Source organism: Elgaria multicarinata, chromosome 4 (genome assembly GCF_023053635.1).
Source record: "Elgaria multicarinata webbii isolate HBS135686 ecotype San Diego chromosome 4, rElgMul1.1.pri, whole genome shotgun sequence".
NCBI lineage: Eukaryota > Metazoa > Chordata > Lepidosauria > Squamata > Anguidae > Elgaria > Elgaria multicarinata.
The window spans coordinates 137421401-137439690 of NC_086174.1; the positions used below are offsets into that span (position 1 = coordinate 137421401).

At 44.5% G+C, this 18290-nt stretch overlaps 1 protein-coding gene across 1 annotated transcript; it reads left to right on the top strand.

The window, feature by feature from the left end:
* The first annotated feature begins 1014 nt into the window (after window positions 1-1014).
* On the top strand, window positions 1015-15741 carry FAM124A (family with sequence similarity 124 member A). The gene is made up of 4 exons (XM_063125489.1): window positions 1015-1082; window positions 4270-4301; window positions 10031-10770; window positions 14820-15741. The coding sequence occupies exons 1-4, from the start codon at window positions 1015-1017 to the stop codon at window positions 15615-15617; spliced, it is 1638 nt and encodes a 545-aa protein (XP_062981559.1). The 3' UTR covers window positions 15618-15741.
* Window positions 15742-18290: the final 2549 nt, after the last annotated feature.

An 18290-nucleotide genomic window follows, 5' to 3' on the forward strand; every position in this document is an offset into this window, starting at 1 on the left:
CTGCAATCTCTTCCCCTCCCTGACCACCAAAATGCCCCCTTTCCCCCATATCTAAGGTTGCTTTTCCGACTTCGGAGGGCAGCCAGTCTGGATTTTTCCATGCTGGCTGTGAGGGGATGGCGTGGGTGGGGGTCAGATCTCTGACTCTCTCTTCTGAGGTTGAAGTACTGTCTCCAACCTCCCAGGGAGGAATCCTCACTATCCTATGGCCCCTCAGACAATTATACCCTTATTATATTTTATTATTTGAGATTTTAGAGTCACGATTTTAATCTTGTTTACGTGGTGTATTGTGTTTTACACAAGTCACTAGCCCCTATGGGCTCTTTATGAGGAACGCTATTGCTAACCTGTTTTATTATGTGGCTGTAATATTTTAAATTATGTTTTATTTTGCTATGTTGGCGTTGTTTCGGTTTTGTTTTTTGAGAACCACTTAGGGATTTTAGTATATTAAGTGGTTTTAAAGTTTTATAAATAATAAATATCAAATAATTAAATTAAATAAATTGCTCCCCTACGGTAAAGTAGCTCTGGGATTTCTGTAGTCAGGGATGAGGTGAAGAGGGGACACGGACACACACACACACACACACACATACGTATGTAGAAATGGCACAGGCACCCCGCGCAACCTTCATTGGTGCATTTTTTTAGTGAGCGCTACATTTGAGTCCTGGGCAGGATCTACACAACTGCTTTAAAACTCTTTATAACAGTAGTGACAACTGTTGGGGCCCAGGACACACTTTAAATACTGTTTTCAAACTGTTTTCAAAGTGTCGTATCCTGCTTGGGGAGGAGGATTCGCAGTATTCCCGCCCGTCTTCAGCTGAGGCACTCTTTTGGAAAAGGCGTCGGGAGGCTGAAGGTGGGCCAAGCACATCTCCATCTACAGCAGGCAGGCGGAAGGGCCTCCCGTCCAGGGGCGGGGTAATCCCGCCCAGTTCTTTCTCGCCTCCATCCTCCTGATCCGTCCCTGGCAGTGGGAGCGACCGCGGCGGCAGCAGCGCCATGCAGCGGAAGGGGCGCAGCGGCGGCGGCCAAGAGCAAGGCGCGGATTCCGGAGCCGAGACGGGCGGGTGAGTGTCCTGCCAGGCCGGCGGGGAGAGCGCCGCGTGGGGCTTCCTCCCGCCACCCCATCCGCTCCGCAAAGAGTTCTGACCGTTCTCTCTTACGGATCGGCGCCTTTGGGGACTCCGCTGCTAGCCGAGACCTGGATCCGCTTCAGTCTGGGCGTGGTGCCACGGTCAGGGGCTTAAAGGCAACCTTTGAAAAACATAAACCGAGCAAACACGCGTGTACGGACGACGGCAGGGGCGAGTTGGAGCGGGGTGATGGTCGCGCTCCCCTCGCTCTTCTCTCCTTACGCGGCTTTTCATCTCCCCACCCCAATTCCCCCCCACCCAAAAGGGCGTGTGGTGGGCTGCTGTTGTACGCTTTTGTATGCAACTTGTCCTTTGGTCTTAAAAGTGAAGGTTTATATGAAGTGTGATGGAGGACTAGGCGTGTTCGTAAGGCTCTGGAAAAGTGAAGAGTAGTGGGGTGGTGGGCAGGGTGACCATATGAAAAGGAGGACAGGGCTCCTGTATCTTTAACAGTTGCATAGAAAAGGGAATTTTAGCAGGTATCATTTGTATATATGGAGAACCTGGTGAAATTCCTCCTTTATCACAACAGTTAAAGGTGCATGAGCTATACTAGAGTGATCAGATTTAAAAGAGGGCAGGGCACCTGCAGCTTTAACTGCTGTGATGAAGAAGAAATTTCACCAGGTTTCCCATATCTACAAATGACACCTGAAATTTCCTTTTCAATACAACTGTTAAAGATACAGGAGCCCTGTCCTCCTTTTCATATGGTCACCCTAGTGGTGGGCGAAATGGAAATAAAATAAAATCAGTGATTGAACAAAATAATAATAATTTATTTCTTACCCGCCTCTCCACTTGGATCGAGGCAGGGAACAACAGTTCTTTGAGTTTACAGGTGCGTTCTTCTTCGGGGACACGTCTACAAATATAATAATACTTGAATGTAAACCTAACAGATGTATATATAGATGCATTATTATGTCTGTCCTTCTAAAATATGTACAGTGTTTTCAAAGAAGAGCGGGATGTATCCAGTGGTGAGTTTGCCTTTGCAGACAGTGCTTCCATTCACTCAAGAGAGGATCCCTGATTTTGGGTAAACACACAGGCCTTCCCACTTAAGCTCTCCCCAGCCCCCAGATGCTGTTCCTAAGGGTTGCAGGGGCCCTCCAGAACAGAATGGAATATATCAGCCCTTCACAGTATATTCCCTTCTGTGGCTTCCATCTCCCACAAGCTACGGAACTTGCAGAACCCGGGGAGGTGCATATACAGTCAGCTGGCAATCAGAATTGCCGAGTTCCACGCAAATACATGCACTCAACATTTGAAAATACAGTAGAATTTGCATAGTCGTGTACAGCACATTTCATTAGGGTGCGCACCCAGGGAATTTAATTTTTTTTTAAAGGTGAACATTTATTGAATACTCAATTGTAAATGACATTATTTTTATTCCTTTATTTATTAAACACTGTAGACACTAAGGCCCTCCTCTGCGTTTGGCTTGCCTGAGCGCAGAAGGCTGTTGCAGGTGAGGAGTTGGGAATGAGGAGACACTGCTCAAACCCCAGCACTGGTGGGGCTTTTTGGTGACACTGGCTGGAGGAGGGGCTTATGAGGTGATATTAGCCTTCAGGGTCCCTCCTCCTGGCCTCTTTGAAATGTGGCCAGCAAGTGATTCCTTTTTGCTACTGCTGCCCGGGAGTAAGGGTGTGCTTTGGGGGGGGGGGCAGCGGAGCAGTCAGAGGGCAGCCAGAGGACTCTTCTCACTCCTTCTGGATCCCCCCTCTGGATCCCTTTTCAAAGGCCCCTTCAATTTGGTGCTTGTTGCTTGAGACATTAGGGTGTGCCTGGGCACTCCACTTGTGCACGCCTGTGAGAATTTGAGTGCCTCAGAATTTTGGTGCCATCCCATATTGTGTCTCAGCTGCGCTAATACATCTTGACCTCTACGTGTCAAATGTGTTGTGTGAACAAGTGTGCATACCTACCCATTTGATCTGCTTACCCATTTTTGTTTTTGTAGCAGACAGATTGCACAAACACATGATTGTATTGAATCTCAGATTGCACTGAATCGTATAGCTTGTTCTAGTGGTTGTGTGTGTGCGCATGTAGGATGCAGACTCCTGTGCATTCAGTTGTATGTAAATTGGATAACAATTTTCATTTTGAATTCAGAGCCTGACAGCCTTATAGTCCAAAGCTGCTTGTTACTGCAGCAGGTAGGAGTCAAATCACTAAGATTGTAGTGCCTGAATTTGCTTTCCTTTTCCCCCTCCTCCTCCTCCTCCCTCCCAATCCCCTTTCCTTTTGTGCCATGTCTTTTAGATTGTAAGCCTGTGGGCAGGGACTGTCAAGAAATACTTTTGTAAGCCGCCGTGAGAGCCTTTTTTGGCTGAATAAAAATCCTTAAATAAATAAATAAATCATGTTTGTACAGCAAAATGCATCTACAGGATGAGGGCAAAGTAAGGCTTAAAATATGCAGGCAGATTCAGTATACTGTTAGTTTTACCCTACCCTGTGCCTGCTTACCCTACCCTGTGCCTGTTTGCATTCTCTTCCCCTCCTTATTGTTTTACTATGATTTTATTAGATTGTAAGCCTATGCGGCAGGGTCTTGCTATTTACTTTTTTACTCTGTACAGCACCATGTACATTGATGGTGCTATATAAATAAATAATAATAATAATAATAATAATAATAATACAGATATTTGTGATGTACACACAATTTGATTATGAGTTTATAAATTGGGTTCCTCTCATACAGGCAGTTCAAAAGGGTGTCTCCACCCAACTTCTCAAGCAAGTTAAGGACCTTGCTTCAGCATGGATAATACTGTGCCTTTGGGTCTTCGTTGCTTTCACTTGTATTCGTTTTCTTGTACATATGTATGTATTTATTACATTTATATTCCAACTTTCCACTGAGAAATGCTAGGTGGTACCTGTGGTTCTCCCACCCATTTTATCTTCACCACAATCCTGTGCAGTAAATTAGGCTGAGATGGTCACTCGATAAGCTTCATGGCTGAGTGAAGTCTTGAACCTGAGTCTCCCCAGTGTTGGTCTGGCACTCTTACTATAATAACATAACTGAATCCTCATTGTTTAGCAAACACTTACAAAGAGCAACCCTGATGCATTTATGTTTTCTATACTGCAGGTCAGAATACAGCTGTGTGTCATCTTCTAGCAGTGAGTATAACTTTGTTTTTCTGTTACTGTCTGTCTAATGATACTTCAGATGCCTGGAAGGAACTTTGGGTAGGGGTATTTTCAAGGAGGAAATATGAAGGGGGGGGGGAGAGGGAAGGGGTGCAGGAATTTTCTAGCCACTTCCAAGTGAGAGTCTTTACTTTCTTGTGCTCTAAGGCAGCCTTCCCTGATTTACTGCCCTCCAGAAGTTTTGGACTCCAACTCCCAGGCTTTCTGAACATTTATTTATTTATTATAGACCTCACCTTTCTAACAGGAAATGGCACTCAAGTCGGCTAACAACGATAAAAGTCAACATTTAAAGTAACGTAATTAAAATACTCATAACAAAAAAGAGAGCCAGTGTGGTGTAGTGGCTAAAGTGTTGGACTGGGAGTCAGGAGATCCGGGATCTAGTCCTCACTCAGCCATGGAAACCCACTGGGTGACTTTGGGCCAGACACACACTCTCAACCCAACCCACCTCACAAGGTTGTTGCGAGGATAAAATGGAGAGTAGGAGTAGGATTATGTACGCCACCTTGGTTTCCTTGGAAAATAAAAGGCGGGATATAAATGTCATAATAAATTAAAAAATAACAAAATAACAAAAAGTACTTTAAAAACACAAATAAAAATGCAATAATAAAAAGAATAAAATCAGCTCAACAGATCAACTTATATGCCAAAGGTCTGCTTGAGTAAAAATGTATTTGCCTGCCTATAGGAGAAGAACAGGAAGGAAGCCAATCTAGCCTCCCTTGGCAAGGAATTCCAAAGCTTAGGAGCAGCCACCAAAAAAGCCATTAACTGTGCTGGCTGGGTCTGATGGCGAGCTGAGGCCCAAAACATCTGAAAGGCAGCAGTATGGGAAAGTTGCTGAAAGGTATTGCATACCTCAGGGGACCAAGAAAGATTGTGACTGGAGGGCAAGGGCAAGTTAGGGAACAGCTGGAAATGGGGAGCCCATTAAAATCCTAGTGTGCCGGAAGATACGCTGCAGGAAAGGGAGGAGAAAATATTAACGGCAAAGGATGTAGTGCCTCCCCCTTGTCTCAGAATATCACGGGGTGCAGGCTAGTTTTTGCAACCCTGGACTCTGCTGGTATTAAATGCAGGCTCAGCTTGAGTGAAGATGTGGCTTCTGTCAAATGTTGATTGAGGGCTCATCTACACCAAGCAGATATTCCACTATGAAAATGGTATGAACGTGGTATATAAAACTTGTTCTATAAAAGGCAGGAGCCACACTACTGCTTTATAGTAGTATTGAAGTGCACTGACAACTGTTGTGGCCCATTGACACATACCATATACCACTATATCTTGCTTGGTGTGGCTCCTGCCTTTTATGCTTATTTATTTACTATTTTCTGAAAATTATCTTCTCAGTGTATTTTTGTACTGTGAGAAAGAGGTTGTGCTTTAGCATGTATAGATATCTGAAAATTTAGTCTGCTGCTCAAATATATTTGTTCATTCCTATTTCAGGGGTGCTTTCATTGTTCTTTGTACAGTGGGTTTCTGAGTTTCTCCTTCTTGATTTCTGTCTTTAAATGGTTGTGACACATGTCAAAGTGGTTACAGTTCCAGGAGTCAAACACAAAAGGACAATCTAACTTGAGGCTTTACTACTGACCTACATGCAGCAAGTGAGGCCGCTAGATCCACTGTGTCAGATGAAGTTGGCTTCCAGTTTAGCTCCAATGTGCATGCCAAATTTAGAGGGTTGTGTTTTCTCCAGTTTGTCAGCCTGAGCTTTCAACACGTCAGCTCAATTGTGAGATAAATTTGCAAAGCGGCAAAGGCAATGACTAATCACTGCAAGCTCTTTAAATTGTACTGACTGAAGTGACACATTTATGTTTCATACCAAAGGCAGAAGTATCTTGTCATCTGTTTGTGGCAGGCTATTGATTGATTTGAAGTGGCAAGCAGGAATCTCATTGCCCACCCACATTGATGTGTATTTTCTGTCAATCTCCAGCGTGATCTTTGTGTAAAAGAGGGTGGATTTTTAAGTCTGGTTTACCTGTTCCAGCATTCTGGCATTTGGATGTGGAATTCTGCATTGTATCACCTATTTAAGAGAGTTGGCTCCCCGATTTTGCTGAAGAATGGAGACAGCTATAAGCCTAGATGGCCATTGTGTTATAAATGACTGAATAAGGCTTGTAGTTCAAAACCAGAGAGCTTCTGAGGTCTCCGGCTTAGTTTCTAATAGATCAGGGGTGGGGAACCAAAGGCCAATTCCAGCCCTCCTGGAGTCCCAGTCCAGCCTTCTGGGGTTGCCCAAGTGGCATTGCTCAGGCCCCATCTGCTTTTCCCCAACCACCAACCATTTGGTGGTTTTCTGTTTTCGTGCAGTTTCTTCCCCATTCTAAAAGATAGAAATGCCTCTTCTATGGCTTAGATACTAACAGCAAGGGCTTTGCACTACTAAGGGCCTCTTCATTCAACACACTAAGCTATGGTTAAGCAGCTAACCCTTTTAGTAAGCGTGTTTAAACCCTGGTTATGTAGCTACCAACGGTTAGGAACAGTTCACATGACACACTAAGTCATGGTTCACACGACATGCTCAGCCATAATGTTTAGCTCAAAATGCTCAACCACCATGGCTTAATGTGTCATCTGAACAGGGTATCTATGCCAGTAGTTGCGGTAATTTTGAATTTTTAGCAGTGCCCCTTTTGCCCACCACTGGAATGCAGCCCCCGAGAGCTTCTGGATGAATTCGGCCCTTGGGATGAAAGAGCTTCCCCACCCCCGCAATAGATATTGCTAACGAAGGCAAAGAAGAAAGCTTTGAACCATGCTCCTGCTAAAGGTTTCTAAGAAACAGATGAGGTTGGCTTGGGATTTGCATGGCACTTTGGCACCCGAAGTAATTCCCAACCCTCGCCTGTGAAAGCTTGTACAGTTGTCTCATTGCTATATTGTCTCCTGCACGGCAATGATTTCTGTGGAAGAGAAACCTCCTGTGTGAAGCTATGCTTTGGATTTCTCGGGCTTCGCTAATTTTTCTTTCTTTTTTTCTTTTTCTTCTTCTTCTTTTTTTTTTTTAAAGAACTGCTTTTGTTAAACAAGTATAGGCGCTAGGTAGTTGAGTGGAAACAGTAGGAACTACACTGTTTGTTTTGAAAAAAGGCATTTCAGGGCTGTGCCATTTTCTGCAGGATTAACTGTTGGTCCAAGAAGCCTGATGCAAATATGGGACGATCTTTTCTTTGCTTTGGTGACAGTTTGCCAGAGGTCAGATTGAACTGAACTAGCATGAGAAGCAGCAGCCCTAGGTCTCCCGTTCCTTTTGTCTAAAGAGAAACTAAAAGGAATGCTGCTTTCAGTTGCACGGAAGCCTTTCATTTTGCCTAACAGAGCAATCCCATACTCATGGCAGTGTGCTGTCAGAACGGCCGCCATATCCAACGCATACTCAGACTGGGAGGGGGAAAAACACACAAGTAGAAAATACAAATCCCATGCAAAAATAACAGGCATCCCTGAAAACTCCACCAGTGCACATCAGTCAGGGACTGTGCCAGAAATGACACCCACATTCCACCCTCACACAGGGGGAGCCGGTGAAGTCGCAGTGATGGGGACACGCCCTCCACGCACACATCTCGGCATCACAACACACGAGAGAGCCCACATAGGCCTCCTGAGAAATACGACTAGCTCGTGGCTGAAGCTGTGGAGTAGAAATATTATAATGGGCATCGTTTTACTGGTCAAGACTTTTCTGTTCTCCCAGGCACTTAGCAATACGTGATGAGCCTGGGCCTGTTTTTTGGCCCATCATTGTTATAGTGGTTTTAAATGTATGTGCATTTTGCATGTTTTGTGGTTTTTAATTTTTGAATAACAATTGTTGTTGTTGTTGTTGTTGTTGTTATTATTATTATTATTATTTCTAACCTGCCTCTCCATCCTGATCGAGATGGGGAACAACAACAAGTATAAAATACATAAAATATTAATCAAAACACAATATATATTGTTAAAACTTCCTAAAAGCATCCTAAAATTCCACTGGATAGGCCTGCCGGAAGAGATCAGTCTCTATAGCTTTCTTAAATGCTAAAAGACTGTTAAGTTGACGAATCTCCTCCGGCAGGCCATTTCACAGTCTGGAAGCAGCAGAGGAAAATGTTGTTTTTAAGTGTTTTTATCTTATGTGAACTGCCCCGAGAACTTCGGCTATGGGGCAGTATACAAATGCAATAAAATAAATAAATAATTAAAAAATACTTTTGACAGGTGGCTCCATATGGGTACTTTCATGAGAGTTCTGGGAAGGGTGGATGGGCAGTTCTCAGGGTCAATTCCCACTCCAAAAAGAACAAGAAAGGGAACCCTTTTGGGTCCCTTCTTATTCAACCTATATATTAACAATCTAGTCCACCTCTGCTGAATTGGGCTTTCCCCCCCAATCGAGATTACACCTTTAGAGAGAGAACATAGGGATACAGCTTTGTCAACACCCCCATGCTGGCTGGGGACAATGAGAGCCATCAAAGGACAGGGAGAGCAGGGCTGTGCTCAGTGGCTCCGTCCCTTTTTATTACGTCCCTCCATGCATTTGGGCAGAAGGTCTGAAGTGGGGAGCCTGCTGTATTGCATGTAGACTTGCAGCGCCATTTAGAACCCTTCACCCAGGGATTGCATCAAGGGTAGACGTGATCGGGCACCTGCTGAGGGCCCACAGGTCAGGAGGGGTCCACTGACAGCCCCCTGGAGTTGCTCCTCTTCTTTCCCATTGCAACCTGCTTGTTCACCTGCTTCTCACTCTGGCCCAGACAGTTGTGGTGGTGAGAAGGAGGAGGAGAAGCCACTGCCTACTTGCTCTCTTGGCTCTCTGCCTGTCAAGCAAGCCAGAGGTAGCAATGATGAGAAAAAGGATGAGGAGCAATAGCAGCTGGTGACAGTGTTGGTGAGAAGATAGACTCACTGTGGGAGGGGGGCCACTGAGGGTGTCTTGTCCAAGGGCCCTCCAAAACCTGGAGCCGGTACTGCCAGCACCGTTTAGAACATGCATGTAGCAGGCTTCTGACTTTAGACCTTCAGCGCCCCCAGTAGATGAAGGAGGGCATAAGAGCCAGCAAGTACAGTCCCACTTCCTCATTCATGCCTTAGCAATTGTGTGAGGTTTAGACACCCAATTAGGACTGAATTGTCGCCGCTGATCCTATCAAAGGCAGCTGTTAAATATATTGAGACCACATAAAGGTGTTTCTTGGAATCCATGGCATATTTCTATAAAACACCCATCAATTGTACTTTTACCCCCTCCTTTCCTCAAACTTTCCAGTTCCTCAGTAAAGATCGTTGGAATCGCCCCATTCTTCCAGTCTTTCCAATACGTATTGGCTATATAATTTGGATTCAAATATAGCTAAGAAACAACTATTCACTCCATGATCCCTTGGGCACCATAACACTGTAGAACCTGACATACTTCAACCATGGCAGCCTTGTGGGCCAGAAACAACTCAACACAGGTTTGAAATATACAGCTTCTCTAATCTAGTCTATAGACGTTTATGATGGCAGACACTGCTTGAACTCTCTATTTCAGATCCAAACGTATGGCAATTATGGCTTGGTACAAATTTCAGATTTATTTATTTTGCTTAATGTTAAATTTCTCCCTAAACCAGAGTATCATTGCAAAATAACTGAAATAACATTTTTAAAAACTGCTGTTTTTTCCTTCTCCGTTCAAGGTGAATTGTCTGTGGAGGATGTACATGATCCTTTTCTCGTCAGCGTACACATAATTGCAGACCCAGGAGAATCTGGTGCTCTCCAGCAAGCTATTGATAACCTGCTGGCATGGATCCATCCAGATCTGCAGCTCTTCCGGGTTTCGGAAAGGCGGGTACCAAGGAAGCCTAGGAAGCGTAACAAGGCTGTAGCATCTCAGCCAGCCCTTGTTGTCATTCTCTTTCTGCAAGAAGACTGTGACGAAGCGCCAATCCTGCAGCTCCACGAGTCCTTTCAGAGGCCGCCCTGGTGTTACCACCACACCGAGCAAGTGCAGGGCAATTTCCTCCCTTACATGCCAGGCAGCCAGGACTTCTTCACCTTGGCGCAGGGTACTCCATTGTGGGCCATCCGGCCAGTGCATTATGGGAAGGAAATAATACGCTTCACCATCTACTGCAGGAACGAGAACTTTGCTAACACTTTGAAGATCTACGAGTTAATTCTGAGAAGGCGAGTTTGTCAGGCGAAGGCAGACTTCTGTGTGTTTCCTGTCTATTCCAATGTGGACATTGATATTCAGTTCTCTTTGAAGAGGCTCCCAAGAGGCCAAGCCCCAAGCCCCACCGAGTCGGCTGTGCTGGAGTTCCGAGTGAAAGATGTCGGGCAGCTGGTACCGCACTTGCCCAATCCCTGCAGCCCGATCAGCGAAGGCAGATGGCAAACTGAAGACCCTGACGGGAATAAGATCCTTTTGCAGGTACTTGTTAACGTCTCTCAATTTCCATCTGGCAAATCAGAAATGCAGAATGTGTGTTTTAAGTGATTTTGCACGAGACCAAAACAATCAGAATGCGTTATCAGGACATGTAGCATGATCCTCTGTGTGTGATTTGCTTCAGGGGTGGGGAACCTCTTTCAGACTGAGGGCCACATTCCATTTTGGAAACGTTCTCGGGGGCTGCATTCCAGTGGTGGGCGGGGCTGAAGGCAAAATGGGCGGGGCCAAAATGACAAACCTATTCTACCATAAAGCCCTTATTGTCAATTACTAAGCCTTAGGAGAGGCATTTCAGCCCTTTAGAAACGGCACAAAAGCCAGAAACCACCAAATGACTGGTGGTTGAGGAAAAGGGAACTTCAGAGGACCAGATTAGGACCCCAGATGAGCTGGATTTGGTATGGGACCGGGAATCGGGAGATGCTCTGCTTTTAATGAAGAAATTTGGCTGAGGAAGCTTTTCCTAATATGGAGATATTGGTGGGAAAAGCTCCACCTACCACATTTCTGTGTCCCAGGCTGCTTTTAATGTCACTGGAGCTGGGCCCGCAACAGAACTGGCAATTCAATAACCCATACCATTCCATTTTGGAGACATTCTTGGGGGCTGCATTCCAGTGGTGGGTGGAGCTGAAGGGAAAAGGGGCATGGCCAAAAATACACCCACCACATTTCTGTGTCCTGGTTTACACGTAACACTAACCATGGGTTGGAATGTGTAAACCATGCCAATCTCGAAAGAGAACGCTGGAAATAGAACATCTAAAATATCACTGCTCTTTTGCTGGTAAATTATAACTGCAAGTAACTTTCATTACATGTTATATAATACACAAGTAATTATAAAACTGCAAGTAATTTTCATGCAAGTTACAACTTTCATACAAGTTCTAATACACAGCTACACTTTTCAATAGGTCATTTCTTTAGTATAGTCAGGGAATCGAAACGATTAAGGAAGCAGCTGAGGCCATGCCAGCTATGTGTAGTAATAGGGTGGCATAATTTTATTCCAAGGCTTATGTGCAGTTTGTGGGAATTGTGTGAAACTCCTGTAAATTGGGGCAAAATTTCAGTCTTATTATCCCACCCCTGGGTCATGCTTACCCTTGAAGAATGGTGCAGTTAGACTGTGCAAGTCCAAGCAATAGTACAATCAAAAGAAAAGGGTACAAAAGCTGGTAACTGTGCAGCTCAGTTTAAAACAGAAGAGGTCCTTTGTAACCTCATGGATAATAAGTGTATCAGTTTGTACATGGCACTTTTGTCCTCTCAAACAGCTGAGGCAGTCTAGCAGTGTCATTAATGCTCTTTGTTTCTGACCGGCTACACAGAAAACAAGCAGTTCTCTTATCAGCACTAACCAAACATATAAAAGACAAAGAGAAGGCAATAGTGGTTTTTCCTTTAAATCAGCTGGAAGACTTTCTTCACAGAGAGGGTAGTTCTTAAAACAGGGAAATCAAGAGTTACCTACCAGATCAATTCACAAACTAAGAATTTCCAGAACACCATTAAAAAAGAAAAGAAAAAACTTAGAAGCTTTGTATATTATTAGCATTACTCTCTTGTTGAAAATAAGTTCTGGTTCTACAGGGCAATGTAATAGATGTCTACTCAGAAGTAAGCCCCTTTAATTTCAAGGAGACTTACTCCCAGGTAAGAATGGCAGTTTAATTTAATCTGTGAGTTAAAATCATAGAAGCAGAATAATATAAAGATAAGAATGTCCACCTACTAACTTCAAAAGCTAGACGATTACTCTATCTTTAAAGGTGCATTCCCAATATACCTAAGTATTAATAATACCCTAATTTTAAACAGATCCACTTGGAGTTAATTCCCACTGATATTGGACACATCTTATTCTAGGGCTCATGATGTTCATTGTCCTCCTGTTGTTAGATCCTTTCCCCTCCCCCAAAAAATGCAAACAGCAAAACACTTTGTCCCTGCCTGCTCCGTACCTTCTTCATATTATTATGTATTTAAAGAGCAAATTTTACATGTATATAAGTAAAATTATTAAGTACAAATTGGATTAATAAATAGTTACATAGAAATAAAATAAAAGAGTTTAAGGGTGCAATCCTATGGCCGCTAGACACTGTCTAGAGGACCATAGGATTTTTTCAGTTTCTGGGAACCAAGTTTGGAGCCAGGGCTCTGACCTCAGTTCCGATAAACCACAGTCCCTGCCCCCTCATAACTGGTGCAGTTCTCGCTGTGCCAGCTCCTTCTCTGTGCTCGGAAGCAGAGCATGGAGAGGATAAAAGGAGGGGGAGTAGACTGTGGAAGCCACTTTTCACAGCTTGCTATGTGCCGTGTGGTCTCCCCCTACTCCTGGTCCAAAACTCTCCAGCTAGACAAGTGAAATCAAAAAAAGTGGCAGGAGCCTACAGCAGAGGTGACGAACCTCTGGCCCTCTTGTGGTCCCAATCCGGCTCTCCTGGAATCCCCAGAAGGCCATGACTCTTTCCCTGGCTCCACCCCCTTTCCTCTACACCCACCCACCCTCCATTGGTGGTGGTTTCTCAGCTTTTGTGCAGGTTTTCCCCCCATGCTGAAAGGTTGACCTGTCTCTCCTAAGGCTTATTTGCTGTCAGTAAGAGCTTTAAGCAGCACTATGCTGGCGTGTTTGATATTTTTGCCTTGGCTCCATCCCTTGGCCTCCACCCACCACTGGAATGTGGCCCCCAAGAGTTCCTCTGGCCCTCTGACAGAAAAAGACTCCCCACCCCCAGGCCTATGATGTCTGGAAATGTCCCTATTGTACCAGTTAAGGTGAGAGTTAACCAGCCCTTCCCAGCCTGAGCCCTTAGCAAAATTCTAGCAAAATTCAAATTTATTCTTTTAAGTTGCATCCTTAAAAAAGAGATTTAAGGTGCAAACCAATACACGAATACTCAGAAGTAAGTTCCATTGTTTTCAATGGGGCTTACTCCCAAGGAAATGCATATAGGATCGCAGCCTTGTTTTTATTTTATTTAACCCTTTTTCTAAACCCCTTTTCAGTCAAATAACTTCCTAGGTGGAAGTTGCTAAACAAAAATTAAAACAATCCCATTTACAAGAAGTGCAGCATTGAAAACAACGTAAACAGCAGTAAGCGGTGGCCAAGAACAAAACAACCCCACAATAAAATATTACCCATGAAAACCTGAGACAGTAAAATTCTTCTCCTGGTACCATGAAGCAAATAAAGTCCCAGGCAGAAGTCCCCCGGGGAGAATATTCTGCGATCAAGGAACCACTACTGAGAGGATCCTATCCCTGGTCAACATACGTCTAATCTCTGAAGGTGGGAGCCTTGAATGCAGGCCTGCAAGGAAAATTTAACAAACACGTGGATTCATATGGGAGCAGGCAGTTCTTCTCCTTAGCCATATAGGCGTATCACATTTGGATGCTGCTCCGTCACCCTGCTTTCAGTCATGCGCCTGATGCCACTTATGCCAATCCTATTTACTCCCTTTGAATTGTGAGTGCAATAGCATTCTCCCCCCCGCCCCCCCAGGAATGATTGCTTACGCATTTGGATGTGCATCTTTCTCTGTTACTGATTAATGCATTCAGTGGCAATTTCCATGTAGCAGAAATTCAGTATATAGGCCCATCCTAAGGTATCTTGCCCCTGCTGCTGCCCATGTCTTGCTGTGGTCACCAGCACCTACTCACCTGGCTGCTGCTCCTGCCTTATGCCAAAGCTGCAGGCTCATGCAAGAAGCTGGACGAACGATCGCAAGAGGTTGGCCGGCCTCTCACGATAGTTTACAGGAATCCCGCGGCTGGGGTACGAGGCAGGAGCAGGGGCTGGGCAGACTGGAGCGAGCAGCCAGCTGGGGTGGCTGGCTGAGTAAGTGAGGGAGCAGCCAGCTGGCCTAGCAGGCAGGGTGAGGCCAGCCATGGCCGTGCACAGTAAAAAGAAGAGGTGGGTCCTGTCATCAGCCTGGCTAATGGTAGAGCCGGCCCTGTCAGCATATATATGTTAATGTGGCATCTGACAGTTTCATCCCTCTTCTCTGCAGCAGGCCCGGTATAAGAAGAGTGCTAAGCAGACCAAGTTGTGCTGGTCGTCGCCATCAAGGAGCTTTCCTGGTGCACAACTGCCAAGTTTTGTTCCCGACAGCAACAAGTTAACACTTAACAAAGACAGTGATCCACTGAAGCCAGTTGATTCAATTGTATATCACCACACCAACCCGTGCCTGGGTGTTTCACACCAGGACCTGAGAACCTATAACCGAAAACGCTTTCCCAGAAGATCCAGCAGTGCCTCTACCAATTCAGGTTCATTTCAGCGAAGCAAGTCCCTTGCTTGTTTGCCCACAACAAGCTCTTCCCTAGTCCTTGAATCTTTTCATTTTAGTGAGCCAAATTCATTAAGCACTTTCTCTTCTGGGCACCGGACCAGAATCAGAGTGAACATTGATGACTTGGAGGGAGTTCAGGAGACTGATGTAGACACAGGGATGAAACTTGCTTACTCTGATCTATCTGTAGTCTCTGCTTATTCCGTTCCTGACGGTTTCAGTAATGGGATGGAAGCAAGGAGAAAGTGGCCAACACAAGAGCACAGCATCAATAGATTCAAGCAGGCTGTCTCTAGGGGAAGATCGTCTTCAGCCAAGTGCAACCCCTTTGAGTTTTCTTCCAGCTCCCTTCCTTTTCCTTTTGATTGGTCTTCCAGCTCTTCTACATCCCCTTCAGCTTCTCCTTCAGCAGCCCACTTTGAGATCAAGTGTTTGCCAAGAGGAACAGTTTTTTCTTTCGATGACAGCAGAACAACTGGTGGGGGGAAAACTAATCAAGAATTCTACATCTGAACTTCCACTGTGTATGAGAGAGAGGGAGATGAAGAGGGAGAGAGCAGGGTTGGAGGGGGGATTTGTTATATGGCTTTGGTATTCAGCCAATAGCTATCCAAGGTCTGAGACTGTGTGCCACCCTTTGCTTCCTGGCCATCTCTGGTGGCTTGTGCTAAGTACACATGTATCTTCCTTGAGCTATTGTAGTTTTGGGGGGAGGAGGAAATGGAGGATCAATTTCCCCCTATCCTCTTACCCACTTTTCTGCAAGGCAAATCCCCTCCTCGTAGTTTCTATTCGTGGCCATTCACACTAGAACTGGTGAGACCAGACATAGGATATTGATACTGCCAAAATTATTCTGCCCTCCTTCCTATATTCACAGTAAAAAAAAACAACCTTACCTCCTTCAGTAGAATTGTTTGTTGTCTTCTTGCTTCTCTTTCTGAATGATTGGCTCTAGAGCCCCCTATCCTGGGGAAAGACAGGTGGCAAGCTGCTATGAGGAAGTCCTTACGTCTTATATTACTAATGGACCTATTGGCCAGGTTTTACTATTTTGCCATAGTTGTGAAAATCTGCCATTCATGATCCAGGAGACTGTCAGGTTAAACCTCAGTTACAACCCGCTAGCTGCCATTTATGCAGCCTCAATTCTCACCTTCCATTCTACACACGAGGTCTGCAAAGCTGGGCAATTTTAAGGAGCACTATGACAAGATATGTGGAGCACTTTGAACACAGAAAATGCTATTTATACACTGATGTTATTTATTTATTTACTATACTTTGGGATAGCTCCTCCACTCAATGGACACTCGAGGCGATGGACAAATAAGAGTAATGAAAAGGAACAAAATTCGTGAAACTGCACTGAAGGCAAACAAGAGAAAAACACATTACAGTAAAACCAGAGAGCACCAATATTGTCAGATTGTGTGGCATTAACAATTAGAGCTTGGCAGAACAAGGTCATCTTCACCAGCCGTCTGAAGGACAGTAAAGAGGGAGCTAACCTAACTTCTCTAGAGAGGGAGTGCTACAAACGGTGCAGCTACACAAAATGCCCCGTCTAGTGCTAAATATTACTATACCTGACACTCCATTTTGTTCCCACTATAAAAGTAGTGTACCTGAAAGTAGCACCAGGGGTCCATTGCCCATGGCACTTTCTGCCTTAGATACAAAGTGACCACACTGGATTGTGTGGTACAAAATGACAGGGCAGATCAGAGTGGTTGCCCGGCTATGATGAAGAGTCCTTCCTCCATCCAGCTCGTGAGGAATAGAGGCCCTTATCCACCCCAAGCCCCTCCTCACAGGTGGTAATGATTCTTCCCTGCTGCAGCAATAGACACAGAGGGCAAGGTAAAAGTGGAGCTCTGAACGTTGACACTTCCAACAAGCTATCATAGTAAAATAGGTCGCTGTGTGCTGTGTTATTTGTGGTATTTCTGAGGAAAAACATTTCAGTGTTCAATTATTCCAGCTGCAGCGGATTTAAGTTTTTTGTTTCACAGGCAATATATTTGTATCCATTCATTAATCATTCTATGGTTCTTGCTTTCTCACTTGCCTTGATCACCTCCTGGTGAGCTGTGGTGTTGAGTAATGTGATCGAATCATGTGATAGGGTCAACAAACTGAAGTAGCCTCTTGGCTCTTGTGTTATATATGGAGAGGAACTCCTGGATTCTTGAATTTCCATTAGAGTAGAAAGCTTCTGGCTGACTACGTCTTACCTCTTAATAATATTTCATATCCAGTCTAACAGAGTAACCATGAAATACATTTCCCCTTCAGTCCTGAACCTAATATTGTGATAGGCCCAATTCTAGCAGTTTTAAAATGTCCCACTATTGCAGAGTAGTTTCTTTCAACTGTGATATTTTTAAAAAATCTGATCAAACATAGAATTTTGTATGACCAGACTATGTTAATGGGTGTGTGTGTGTACTGTTTTTTACACATATTTTGTGAAATTGTTTTTAAATACAGGGTTTTAAAACAAAAACAAAAAAACCCCATGCAGACAGCATTCAAACAGCATCCCACACTTGTAGTCACAAAGTGATAGAATCCGTAAACTCTGCTCTGTTATCGAGTTAGATTATAAATCTCATAGAATCCATCTCAAGGTTCTACCTGCTCATCAAGCTGCATATGTAGACTGGGTCTTATTTCACACACACACACACACACACACACACACACACACACACACACACACACACCACTGCTGCCACTATTGCATCTGCAACTCAAGAAGCGATAACAGTCCTGCCGGATTGCAACTGAAAAATAGCCTGTTCAAATTTGGCATCTAAATCGGGACTGTAGAACCTCTTTCAGCCCAAGGGCCAAATTCCAGTTCGGAGGTTCTCTTGGGGCCACATTCTAATGGTAGGTGGGGCCAAAGGCAAAAAGATTGGTCCAAAGCAAAAAGAAAAGGGCCAAAACATCAAAAAAAATTGCCAGCATATTTCAGCTTTAAGCTCTTACTGCTAATCATTAAAACTTAGGAGAGGCATGTCAATCTTAGAATATGGGGAGAAAATGCACAAAACAATTGAAATCATCAAATGATCGGTAGTAAGAAAAAAGGGGATGGGGACATGGCCATTTGGAGAACCCCAGAAAGCTGGATTGGGACCCCAGGACTGAGGTTCTGCACCTCTGCTCTAAATCATT